The 14144-nt window shown below is 31.0% G+C and overlaps 1 protein-coding gene across 1 annotated transcript; it reads right to left on the bottom strand.

The window, feature by feature from the left end:
- Positions 1–147: 147 nt before the first annotated feature.
- Positions 148–12055, bottom strand: LOC127699773 (caspase-3-like). The gene is made up of 6 exons (XM_052203129.1): positions 11920–12055; positions 7982–8070; positions 5827–6065; positions 4717–4898; positions 2471–2615; positions 148–1108 (listed from the first exon to the last, which is right to left on the bottom strand). The coding sequence occupies exons 1-6, from the start codon at positions 11923–11925 to the stop codon at positions 882–884; spliced, it is 888 nt and encodes a 295-aa protein (XP_052059089.1). The 5' UTR covers positions 11926–12055; the 3' UTR covers positions 148–881.
- Between the last annotated feature and the right edge of the window lie 2089 nt (positions 12056–14144).

The raw sequence follows: 14144 nt of genomic DNA, 5'->3' as shown, positions 1-14144 counted from the left end.
ACAAACGACAGCTACTGAACATCAGATTCCTGTCTTATGACAGGTGCAAACAATTGCAGCGGGTTTAAACGTTTTAATGGTACCAAACCTTCACCTTTATCTGAAAAAATAGTGTAACATCACAACATAGAAAGACACACTATAAAATATCAATTGAAATGGCTTTACTCAATCAAAAGACATATTAACACCAGCGAACATACACTGAACAAATGAATTTGATCTATGATACAATGTAAATACAAAATCAAATATATTAGAAAGTAGTAATTGTGAAGCTACGAAGCGACAGGACTTCAGAATGACATCTAGGAAAAACCTATAAAATAGAATTATGTTAGAATACTACTGAATGTTTCGTTTCACTGTTTCAATGTCTCTCGAGTAGCAAAATATAACTCATAATGGTGTAAAAATCCTATAAGATGTGAGGAAATTTTATAATTCGAAATTACAGAACTAATATTTGATATGGATGAAAAGATGAACTTTTCTTTCATTTATAGTTTTCAAAATCATTAATCCGAACCATTTAAAATACGGATTATAGCAACGACAGTAAAATTAAAATAATATGTTGACTAACAGTTGCAGTGCAATATGATACACCACGAGGACAATTTTCCTTGTACCGATCATTATAATATATACTTTTTACATATTAGATTGAGAAAAGTTTCATAGCACTTTTTAACAAAAGTTTGTCATATGCGAATATCACCTTATTCTATATCTAATCAAAATCGTAGAAATATTTTACGTTCTTGTTAATATATAATAGTAAACAAAATAAACAGTTTTAATTTCGTATATAATATGGAAAGCTTGATTTTAACGACTAGTGTAACGACTTGTAATCCTGGCTGAAGGTCATCATATGTCTAGTTGACCTGTTTCAGATACAAATCTTTCGTAAGGTGTGATACAAAATATGGCATCTGTCTCATATCTTTACTCTCAGTATGTCCAGGCTCAAATGTCATAACTTTGCTATTTACTTTTGTTAAAACTCTGTAAATATCATCGTCTACCTTGATGTTATGTAGCTCTTCTATTAGATGACGTAAAAATGGTGATGATGACTCTGTGTTATGGAATGATCTATCACCTGTTTGAATAAATTTCGGACATGAACAATTGAAACATTATAAATGTAACTCAATTTCCTTTCAAATAGTTTTTATTCAATTTAAGTAATGAAACTAAAATTACATAGTTAGAACTCAGCAAACTGTCACCTTTTCGGATTTATCTTGGAGTTCAAAATTTTTGTTCATACTTTTTTTTCTCACCCAAGCAGATTTCCCCTTCGCTAGAATTGTCTTCCAATTAAACATACTAAGAAATAAACGATCAAACATTTTATTTAAAAATCCTCTACTCAGAATTTGTACTGAAAAAATAATAAATAAATTTCTCGCCAAAGAATATTTTTCAAATATGTTTAAGGAATTGAAGAAAATAGTTACAGATTACATAATGAATGTTTTCTAACCGGTTGCAATTTTAACATAAAAAATATAAGAAAAGTTTTAACAGTTATATAGTAGCATTGGGTTATTTTTATTATTCTTAAACAAATAATACGTTTCGATGATCTATACAAAATTGAAAATTACACTTTATAACATAGTTATTTGACATATGATCATCATTTTTTGTTTTATTGAAATGTTATTTGAAAGTTATAAAAAAAAACTAAAATAACAAAAAAAATACCGAACTCCAAGGAAAAAATGTAGCTTTGATACTTAGAAATAATGAAATCTGAAGCGAGATGTTTAACCATTTGAGTTTTGGTTTTAGACAAAGAGGTGGTGACTCCAAAGCCTTACCGTGTATTTGATTTACCCTTTCTCAAATAAATTATTTCAAGGATCGGTTTTTACAGTACTTTTGTCAGGTGGAGACGTCAATTAAAGTTTTAATCAGAGTAGATTATTGTTTTATTGCTTTGGTAAAGGATATTTCTTAAGGATTGCAAGGATTCCTTAAAATAATGGTTTTTGTTTGCATCTACGAATGTCAATCATTATGTGACTTACGTGCATTATATCTAGCTTCATACTTTATTTTTGCTGAATGCCCGTACAAACAATTGTAGATATGTACTCTCTATAAAACCGGCGCATGAGGCATGGACCCTTACCTATTTTCTTTCTTTCTGATTTCTCCGTTTGTTTTCCATTAAATTCCTCCTATCCTATGCGTTCTTGCTTAAATCCATGGATGCAATTTTACATAAATTGTACTCCCTCTTTTAATAGCGCTTTCCACCCCACACCCATGTTCTCTAAGTCAATAATAGAGAGAAAAAACATCGATTTAACTAACAGAACAGCAAAAAAGAGATAAAAAAATTTGGATAATGAACATATTACTCAAATGAGAAAAAAACAAAATAGAAAATGTTTCAGTTGTAATAGTTGCAATAATACACAACAATGTTTTAGAAATGTGAGGTACACACCTATTGACGTAGAATAAACTTCAAGGAAATCAGACTCATTGGGAATACGAACAGTGTCTGCATCATTTGGAATAGAAGCCTTGCTTTTTAGTGTATCCTCAACAATTATATCTTCACCTCGTCTTGAATCTGATCTTCTAGAACACTAAAATAATTGTTATATAAATCAGTAAAATCAACTTGTTTTTCTTTCTCTAAAAGAAAGTTTTGACTAGTCTTTAATCTTTAGTTTTTAGTTTTATTTTATACTTAAAACATGTAATAACACTAACGGTACCAATTTTTCTGCACCAGATGCGCATTTCGACAATAAATGTCACTTCAGTGATGCTCGAGGCCAAAATATTTGAAAAACCAAAGATGCTGTCATTATTTCCGAATTATGATCGAAGATAGATCTGAATCTCAGTTTCGTAATACTTAGGTAGTTTTTCAACGGTTAATTTTGGTATTGTAGGTTATAAATCATGTCCGTACCGCAGCAGTAGCTAATGAGCTGTAGTTAAAAGGACTTAATTAAAGATGACTGGCGCTTCCAAGTTTTTAAATCCAAGATAATAGGTAGAAGTCAATTTATTTTCTGCTGACCTGTTAATTAGAAAAGAAAACTGAAATAGTGAGAAATGAGTGTTGGCCATTGTTGTAGAAATAGCAAAAGTTTGGAGGAGACTTTTGGTGGTATGCACAATTTTCTTAGCAAAATTAAGAAAGGTGTGTTCTTTATTCATACTATTTCGAAAATTCCGGAACCATAGAGTACCCTTAAAAAATGCCATATGTGTTTTTTCAGTTTTATTAGCACCCAAAGGTGTTAAAAATTCAGAATTTGACCGTTTTTCAACAAATCTTCTATAGTAAAAACGCAGAATCCAAAAAAGGCTACCATTGTTGCCTATGCAAATAATTACTTCATTTTAACCTGATGATACCATCGGAACTAACAGTCCACCAGCAGCGATATCGATCAAGTGCTTATAAATGGAAATAATCCTTTATACATTTTATACATTTGAAGCGTTTGATATTGTCCAACGTTTGATTTTGTCAGGTTTTATGGACTTCCACCGTTTTGAATTTACCTTTGAGTATTTGTATTTGTTAATAACTTTTTTAGGAATGCTCAAACCAAAAACAGTCGAAAGTCAGTGATGCATAAATACTTGGTTACATATGGATTATACTGGTAAAATATCCTTGATAAAGAATATTAGGCTCTTGAAACATAGACTTAAAAATAAAGGTCTTTTTGATCATGATGGACATACATAAGTATGATCAAATGTAATAGATTAACATTTAAATTAGTACATAAAGCGACACGGGGAAATGTACCTCTATTATTTCTGGAACAAATTGTTTGTTTTCTTAGTTTTAATCATAAGTCTTAAAACACATTTTACGAGGGTCTTATAAAGTATGCAATAACATTTATGGTACAAATTTAACTGCACCAGATGAAAATTTAGAAAAATTAATGTCTTTTCAGTGGTGACGAGTATTTAGAAAATAAATGTCTTTTCAGGTGTGGCAGATGCCAAAATATTTGAATGAAGGAGATATAATCCTTTATTTAAAATGGTTTCCAAAACTTTTAGCCATTAAATTTCAATGAAATAATATCCGCATTTTCATGCCAGTACCGAAGTCCTTGCTACTTGGCTGGTAAAACTTGTTGGACTAACAATCGGTCAGCAGAGGTATTGAACCAGTAATATAATTAGGTTACCGTAAAGTTGATATAGTTTTGCTATGCATGAGGTAAAAGCTTTCCTAAATTTAACATCATTTCAATTATTTTTAAAACAGCAAATTTCAATACAACACTATCTGTATTTGCCAATGTCAATATCATCATAAATTATAAATAGATGTCAAATCACTTAACTTTAAGAACAGACTATCTTTGTTTTAATACCATTCTCACGTCACATGCGCCACGATAACATTGTTACATTTTTTACACCGGGAAAAAAGTCCTCTCTAACGCATTCACATTCATATTGTTCATTAAAAGTTTCTTCGGAAGCTTCGCCTACGAGATACATGAATGTCAAAATATCTGACAATTTCATAACATTTTCAGAAAATAGCCTTCGTTTTTGTGTGTCTTTATAAGCATTTTGCATGTATTCTGAGGAAGCCAGTTACATATGTATTATTCAAATTATTCGAATACAGAAATCAATTGCAAGACTATAACGAAAATTTATTCCCACAGAGCGATATCTAAAATTAACTTATATTACCTGGAAAATAAATATTTTGGGCTTAAGAATTAGCTCTGGACAGTTCTCTGCATTGAAGTAATTCATTACTGCTTTCATTTTTACACATGTATCTGTCATATACACGCTGTCCTCATTACCATGTGTCAACAAAGCGACGATCAGGCAGTCTGTTTTCGATAATTGTTTTTTGTCTTTCATAACTACAACAATAAACATACATAATCATCTAAGCCTTTGTTTATGCAAAATATATATTATTCTATGATGAACATTTGAAACAATTGTTTTTAAATTTATTAACTAATCCTCCTCGCGCCTGATGCCGTTGGATCAGAATACTAAACAGTTATCCAAACACCGTAGTCCTCAACGGCAGGTCCTCGATGTTTTCAAAAACACTGGTGATGGTTTTGACAGATAAGAGTAAATTTCTCATTAATTTTGTGGATACTTAAATGAAAAATAATGTTTCGTTCAATGTTTATCATGTAAATTTGACTTCTTATCTGAAATGTTTGATGCTAATTGATGTTTGTATCTTTTCACGCTGATATTTGTTGCTGAATGATGTAGGAGATAAAACAAAATTGAAATAAAGCAACTTCATACCTTAAATGGCGTAAAATTTTAAAATAGTAGGCAAATTATTTGGTTTAGAGAGTTAACAGTAACTTTGTTTCCCATTGTTTTTGAAAATAGTATTTTCTATATATATACAAACGTTTTAGTAATAGTTTGACTTGTAATAATAACATAACATAAAGAATATAAGGGTAACTAGAGTTTGGCATAATCGCTTTAACAATGATGAACATAATGAGGTGTTAGGCTGTGTAAAGGGTGTCTTAATTATTTCTCTTCAATTTTGAAAACTTAAGTAGTTTAATTCATAAATCATCAATTTAGATAAATAATTGCTTTGTAATAGCTATGTATTTGCCTGATCGGAACAAAGTAAATCATATTTGTAAGTTTGTTTCAAAATCATGCGTATCAAACTATAAGAATCCATCTCATCTGCAGTGCTTTGATTGTGAAGCTCTGAAAATTTAGTTAAAAAGGTTTGAACAAAAAAAAACCCCAACTTTTTACAAACAAATTTACCAGTATTTGTCAATTTATTCTTACTTTCTTGTAACTTTTCTACCAAGTCATCCTTACTGGCATCATTCATAAGATCACTTTCAAAGCCAAGTTCCATGAATCTTTGGAATAGAGATGAAGCATCCACATCACTTCCAGAACGATCAGATAAACATAATCTGGCATCAAATTCTGTGTTATTGATCACAACTGCTATTCCAGATTTAATTGTATAACTTTCTTGGTTCAAATGGCTTTCGTATATTATTCCTTCATTTCTTTTACTATAACAAAAAAAATCTTAAAACTTATTTGTAAATAAATTTAATTCAAAGGTTACAATAATTATACACCAGCAGAAGTGTTCAGTGCTGCATTGTTTACCTAAGACGAAAATCTTTTATAATTTGTGAATTGTTCATTTGACTTCTTTATGATTTCTTTATGATTATTTTAATAAAGTATTCAGTCTGCACAAGATCCCATGTCCGTTCAATAAACTGCATGTAAATGAGAATAAGAATGATTACTTTAACGTTCTTGTGACACTGTGTAGAAAGTAGAAATTAGTCTTAAGGCTGATTACTGTCCTTATTCAGTGGGCTTTGGGGTATCTCAATAGCAATGGCTTAAACAGTTTACCAAATTGCAGTTTGAATTCTTCTCCAACAAACTGATCAACTGGCAAAATATTTTAACAAATTGCTTCAGTGACGGTTGTTAGTATTTAGTGAGTGCAGTGAAATAAAAAGTAATACTTACCATCCAGCTCTAGTTAGTTGATGTCTATGTCCTTAATTTCAAACACAATAATGACTTACTATAATATGAGTCACTGATTTAAGAAGATCTAACTTCGACATGAAAACTTCTATCCTAAATAAATTTTATAAATGAATAGTTCAAAACATTGTTTTGTAGGTCAATAATTTATAGCTCTGTTTCCTAACAGCAAGTTAGTGGGTAATTGAAAGTTGGATAATTTTTTCTAAAGCAACTACTAATCTGCTAATATTAAAGGGAAATAATTAACATTACTGTAAAATCAGCAAAATTTTGTTGTCAAATATGAACTTCCTTTATTTTATAAGTAATTTGTTTGTAACATTATTTCCAAGATTATTTAACTATTATCCCCTGTTCTGAAAAGAACACTGAAATTTATTTTTTAGATGATTAAAATTTTGAAAAAAACTGTTAAAAACATATTATGGAACACATTCAAAGTTCTATAAATCATACAGATTCCTCTGTAAATTAAGAAGGTATCACCAGCCCAGAAGTCAGCAATTCTGTGTTGACATGAATTTTCATTGATATGGTCAAAATTATAGATTAACTATCTTGCAAAAGTTTGAATTGTTCAAAATACTAATGATTATCTACCACCAAGGATTAGATTATTTATAAGCAGTATTTGGCAAAACTTTTCGGAATTTTGTTTCAATGCTCTTCAACTTCGTACTAATTTGGCATTTCTATTTTTTTTATTTGAGTCGTATTGATGAATCTTTTGTAGGCAAAATCATAAGCCTGGTATCTTTGATTAAATTTTTAATATACAATGACTCAATAAAATTATTTTCCTTTAATGCCAGCAGATCAGTAATTCTTATAGAAAATATTATCCAAATCACAATTACACAATAATTTCTTCATAGAAAACAAAGCTTAAAATAATTGACCTACAAAACAATGTTTTGAACTATTTATTCATAAAATTTATTTAGGATAGAAGTTTTCATGTCGAAGTTGGACCTTTTAAAACCAGTGACTCATATTATATATGTACATATTATAAGTCAGTATTTTGTTTGAAATTCATGACATAGACATCAACTAACTGTAGCTGGATGGTAAGTATTACTTTTATTTCAATGCACTTACTTCATACTAACATCCTTTCAAGCAATTTGTTAAAATAGTTTACCAGTTGACCAGTTTGTTGGAGAATAATTCAAACTGCAATTTGGTAAACTGTTTTAGCCATTGCTATTGAGATACCCAAAGCCCACTGAATAAGCACAGTAATTGTACAATGAGGATTTTTGTGATTATTTATAATAATTTGAAAAATATTAAGACCATAATAATTCAAAGGTATTTCAATTATTTTTTTGTTTAAATTTGTTTGCTAGATTCTAAGAAAAAGTAATGGGTATCAGCAGAACTGAGTTGATTTATTAAACATTATATATACCGTTCTGTCCCATTGGTAGCTGGCAATTTTGTTGGTGTTTCTTCAATGAGAACAGGTTTGGCATCTAATGTGTCTTGATTTGCGATTTCCTAAAAGTATAAACATATTCACTCAATAAAAAGTTATAAAAGTTTACTTGTAGCAGGTCTAAGTTAAGATTGATAGCATTGCATCTAATGTTGGAAGACTGTGAAATATGCAAATGTGTTTCCAAAGTGGAATATTTGACCTTCCTGCTAGTAGACTTGTCTTAAAAGAAAGTTTTTCAATTTGTTTTTTAGAACATTTGGAGAATTATTTTTATAAGGTGTTATTTTAACTCATTAACAATAAAAATATAAAAATATTATTACTAAGGTTGTAAATGCAAAAAACCTAAGATGACACGACAAAACATGACATGTAGATCATGTTCAGGTATTTCACATCCAATCTTTTATGGTAATATTCTATACAAAGCACAAAAATGTCGTCGTTCACCTCAAAAGCTAAACAAACCTTTAAACAGACTTATTCAGAACGGATATAGTTACGATACTGTCAGGTCATTAAAGATGGCATATTTTGGAATTAATATTGATTCACTCATAGGGTCTTTGCATCGGAAATAAACACATTTATTCTTAAACCAGTTGTTGGCATAATACGGGTTATGTTCTTCTCATATATTTTATGATGGTATGATACTAAACCCCTAACGGGAGGGATTGTGCTTGATTTTCATATGATGAAGACATAATCTTTCAATCAGTTTAATTCAGGTTTGGAAATGGCATGTCAGTAACTGCTTGTAGTCCTTTGTTAATTTATGTATAAAGAAAGGCAACAGTATCATTGTCTTTTTGCTTCTGTTACCTGTTCTGACATCGGACTCGGACTTCTTTTAAACTGAGTTTTACTGTGCGTATTGCTATGTGTTTGTTTATTCTACATTGGCTAGAGGTATAGAGTGAGAGTTGAGATCTCACAAAACATGTTGAACCCCGCCGCATTTGTGCACCTGTCCCAAGTCAGGAGCATCTGGCCTTTGTTAGTCTTGAATGTTTTTTTAAATTTTAGTACATTTATATGTCTCGGAGTTTAGTATGACGTCCATTTACACTGAACTAGTACACATTTCTGTATATGTGCCAGCTGAAGCCCGCCTCCGGGTGCGGGATTTTCTCGCTGTGTTGGTGGCCTTGGGCTGTTTTCTGCTCTTTGGTCAGGTTGTTGTCTCTGACACATTTCCCATTTTCATTCTCAATTTTATGAGATTGATTTCAAGAAATATTTGTCACATTATCCTTATAGGTTGAACCTTGAGGCTTGAGTAGACTCCAATACCTGGTATCTTTTGAGGAGATATCAGTATAAGTAAAAGTACAATTTTCAATTGTATAAAACATTTAACTTCTCTACGTTTAAGACCATTAATCCTTATTTTAAACTTAAAGACAGATTGGAAAAATCGACCCAACCTTTGTTTCATGAATAAATGCTACCGTAGACACACTATCGTGTATTTTGAAGGAATAATCCAGGCTTTGATTCGAACAAGCATTTTCTGAAACTGCATCATTTAGATGCTTGATTTTTTATTGCGTTTATTTTTATTTGTTACTTTTTGAGGAAGTGTTTTCAACAGACAATCGGGATTCCAATGGGAACCAACTGTGTGCCGCTGTATTCTCTTCTTGTAGAATTGTTTCTTTATTCATACAGGAGCTTACTAGGTAGAATGCAAAGAAGCTCTAGCATTATCCTTTAACTTTACGTTTCAGTATATAAACGATATTCTCTGACTAAATAATTCAAAGTTAAGTGACTATGTTTAACCCATAAATCCAATCGAACTTGAAAAAACAGGATACTACAGAAACAGTTAAGTCTTCTTTATATCTTGACTTACATCTAGAAAATAACTATGCATGGGAACAAAACATTTCGACAACAGAGATGATTTTAGCTTTATAACTGTGAAACTTCCATTTATAAAAAAAAAGTAAAATAACAAATATACCGAACTCCAAGGAAAATTCAAAACGGAAAGTCCTTTATCAAATGAAAAAATCAAAAGCTCAAACACATCAAGAGAATGGAAAACAACTGTCCTCACAAGGTACAGGCATTTCCTTATGTAGAAAATGGTGGATTAAACCTGGTTTTATAGCTAGCTAAACCTCTCACTCTAGCAACATTCCAGCAGTGTATGCATATGGAGTATATATCTCCCCTTTGATACGATATTTCGAAGTTTGCGTTTATTATCATGATTTACTTGATAGTGTGTTAGTGCTGTTTACACCAATACAAAAACGAGACGAAAGGACAAAGAATTCCAGATAACTATTGAAGATTTTTAACACGACCGAGTATTTTAATTCTGACATAGATGTCACAATGTCTGATCATTATAATTTTAAATGTTTTAAAAAGTATTTGAAATAAAAAGCTGTGTAGAAAAGATAATACAAAACTTTTTCTTAGCCTTGCTATTTTGCTCCCCTTCCCATGCTATGGACAATTGAACCTTTCATCAACCCTCCGTACATTTGACTTTTACAAAACCTTATATCAAGATAAGTTAAATATTTCCTAGAAAGGGAGGCAATATACAATGAGAAACATTTTACCCGGGTGTCAAATATCATATGACATCGGGATAAAACAAATCATGAAGCCAATTATTTACTTTGAAATTTTTACCTTTTCAAGTACCTTCAAGTGTCAGGATTACATTATCTCATAATCATAAGTCATAATCAAGATAAAAAGTACAAAATGTTCAAAGCCTTAAAATAGCAATGCCTTCCAGAAAGAAGCCATAATCACAACCAAGGAAAAGAACTGTAAAATTGTTGTTGGTTAATCAGATCCCTTATTTCTTTGTATGAATCTTTGCATTCATGTTTGAAATAGCCCCATAGTTCAATACGGAATACCACGTTAAATATGATGGTGATGTATGCATATCAGGAGGCACTAAGTATGTCGATGCACCCGGTCATGTTCATGGAGTTCATGCGATTCCCTCTCGTTTGTTTTTACATGATTTTGTATATCTTAATGGATTAACGAGATTTAAACATTGGTAAATTATAATTACTGCTGCCTTTTATCTATAACACCATATGTATTTTTCTTTCACTCTAAGTATGTAATTTATTATGATGGTATTCCTTTGTTCTTTTGGATATTTGTATTTTATAAGAGGTTTTTAAGCAATCTGAATTTTCATTTTTATGTTCCTTCTTGCACAAATTTGATTTAATGTTCGTTGACATTATCATGCATAATTTCAATCAAAGGAATACCTTGCAGGTATGTGTAAACTGACTACCAGGTGATGTAAATTTTCAATGACGTTCATATCACCTAAATATATAAAATTGATTTCTATCATAGTGACAACACCCTCAAAACGAATTCCCTGGTTACTACATAATTCTTGGGGGTTTGTCAACAACAGTTATGTGTGAACACACTTACATTACTAAACCTGAATACAGCTGTCTTTCTTTTATGCATAGCAACAGTTTAAACGTGTGATAACCAATTCATAGGAACATTAGAAATATATATTTACAGTGCGACTAAAACAGTAAATTATCTGCACTAGAAACCTAGTGTAAATTTCCGAGAAGTAGACGAAACAAGGAAGTAAAAAAAACATAAACTAAAAGTAGATAATATAAATTTGTAAAAGTCACATTCAATAATATATTGAAATATAAATTCCTATGTTAAAATATGTGTTACCAAAGAGTGACCGGTAAACACATTGAAAAAAATATTTGTTTACATGTAGCTGTCGAATATCTGTCAAATGAAGGGATAAACTGCCAGATTTGGTAACTTTCTATTTAATAAAAAAAATATTTAACCGATGTAAATAGTTAAATTTGTTCAAGGATATCCATTATACCCTATGATTGATTAACAATAAAAATACATACGTTCATCTTAACGTCATTCCTTCATTCACTATAAAAATATCTTATTCATTCCAAGAAAAAGACGTGACAAATAGGGAAACATTCTACTAAAATAAACGTTGGCAGTTTACATTTTGATTGGTTCAAAGAAATTATGTATATACCATTGTTCAACAAGGGTTTGCATTATTTAAAGTGAATTACAAGGAAGAAATAGTATGTTATCAAATATTAACCAATTGGATGTCGATTATCTAAACAATGGTGGGTATGAGAGGCTTTTTTCCAAGTTTCTGTCGACAGATAAATATTAAGATTACTTTGTTGGGTTTGTACAGTAATACCATACATACAATAATCTTAAGACTATCACAAACATTCATACAAAGAAAGATAATGAAATAAGAATATGATTATCCAACAAATGTTAAAGTGCCATTTAATTTTCCTCAGCAGGTAGCATTTTATGTAAGTTAGTTGGGAGTCATTCAGAACAACTAAAATTCTTTAATCAAGACGGCAGCATTTAATGGAACAGTTTATCCTTTTGTAGGAGTTTTGCGACATCTTATGCTACATTGTCAATTTTTATAGGATTTTTGCAACGTATATCATAAATCCAATTGTAAAAAAAGCACAAAACGCATTGAAAAAAACAAACCCAAGATTAGTCATAAATTATAATGCATACTACCAATGTAAAGTATATAGCTTACAATTTAAAACATTGTGTAAAATATTCTCTATCACACACGCACACACAATCTCACTCACGTACACACACACGTATTTTGTCTATTAGAGGTCGTAGGGTTGCTGTATCATAGACGTTTAATTTACATCTCCTTTTATTTATACATACTGTCACAATGCTGTATGTGTTCCCTCCTGAATACACTCGCATGTTATTTTCTCGACTCTTGTATTTGTCTGGAGAAGGGTCCTGAATACACTCGCATGTTATTTTCTCGACTCTTGTATTTGTCTGGAGAAGGGTGGTAATTATTATGAGCCATGACACTCATCTTTAGTAGTCAGCACTTCTGTGTTGACATGAACTACCATTGAAATGGTCATGATTATAAATTTACTGTTAACAAAACTTTGAGTTTTTCAAAATACTGAGGATCATCTAGCCTGGCGTTCACAATTTTAATCCTGGTATCTAAGATAAATTGATTAATAGTCAAATTTCAATCTAAAATTTCCACATTAATACAATGAATCTGAATCTTAGCATGAACGTGTTGTTCGAGAAGCTTCGTAGAATGTACCTTATTATGTAAGTAATAAGCGCCGAACCGAGTCATGCAATAGAGGTAAATTTTGTCATTGTTCGAGAAGATGCAGCTATCATTACTGTTTCTTTGGTCATTGATAAGGTTGAAACCAGGCAGTTATTGACACTTGAGCTTGGGTGACAGGTTTGAGTGAAGAGCTGTATTTCAAAATTCCTTAACATATGCGACCATAATTGAAGACAGCGAAACAAAATGTAGTAGTTGCGGAAGCCGGGGGGAATACGACAAGAAAGGAGATAACTGAAATGGTGATGGAATTAGGAAATGAGATTTTCACATGGTTAGTGATGTAGCACCTGTAGAGATCATGTACTGTTGGGGTATGTGAACTGATTTGTGAAAATGACATAACATACAGCACCAAAAAGGGATAACAATTGCATTTTTTGTTGTCACTGAATTAATTGCCGAACCTAACGACATATCGATGACGTTATTAGAGTCAAAATTATAGAACATATTACAATACCGGCCAATTTAGGGATAATCATTGCTGTGAGGGATTGGGTTGGTAAACAAGACGTCTTGTCTGGTCATGAAAATAAGGGATACATTAAAATTCCTGAGCCATGGATCCACGAGTTCAGAAATACAGAAGATCAGGGATGTAGTAAATGACCGTTATCAAATGAATAAGGTCGATATTCAGATGTTGTCTGAATATCTTCAAGATATGTATGAAAGAGTTTCTAAGAATTTTACCATTAATTATGAACAATTTTATTGATAGATGAACCATGACAATGCAAGATCAGCAATGTAGCTAACAGGAACCAAATTGCAGAATCTTTTAGTTTTGAAAATAATCTACTAGACATGCAGACTGGACATGGAAATACTTATTTGTATTAAATACAATGTCGCATTGAAAGATAAATCAAAATTTTGCATAATGGTTGTTGCCTTTGTTTCAAAAACAATGAGTGTCTTCACAATTTCTTAAGA

Source organism: Mytilus californianus, unplaced genomic scaffold (assembly GCF_021869535.1).
Source record: "Mytilus californianus isolate M0D057914Y unplaced genomic scaffold, xbMytCali1.0.p SCAF_1, whole genome shotgun sequence".
NCBI lineage: Eukaryota > Metazoa > Mollusca > Bivalvia > Mytilida > Mytilidae > Mytilus > Mytilus californianus.
Note: the sequence above shows the minus strand (reverse complement) of the source record. Positions and strands in the feature narration are given on the sequence as shown.

What these genes read in the sequence shown, in the direction of transcription:
- LOC127699773 (XM_052203129.1), bottom strand. An exon ending in GCTACCAATGGGACAGAACG is followed by an intron (nt 6,066 to 7,981) that starts GTATATATAATG and finishes TTTTTGTTATAG; the next exon opens with TAAAAGAAATGAAGGAATAA. An exon ending in GGTAGAAAAGTTACAAGAAA is followed by an intron (nt 4,899 to 5,826) that starts GTAAGAATAAAT and finishes TTATTGTTGTAG; the next exon opens with TTATGAAAGACAAAAAACAA.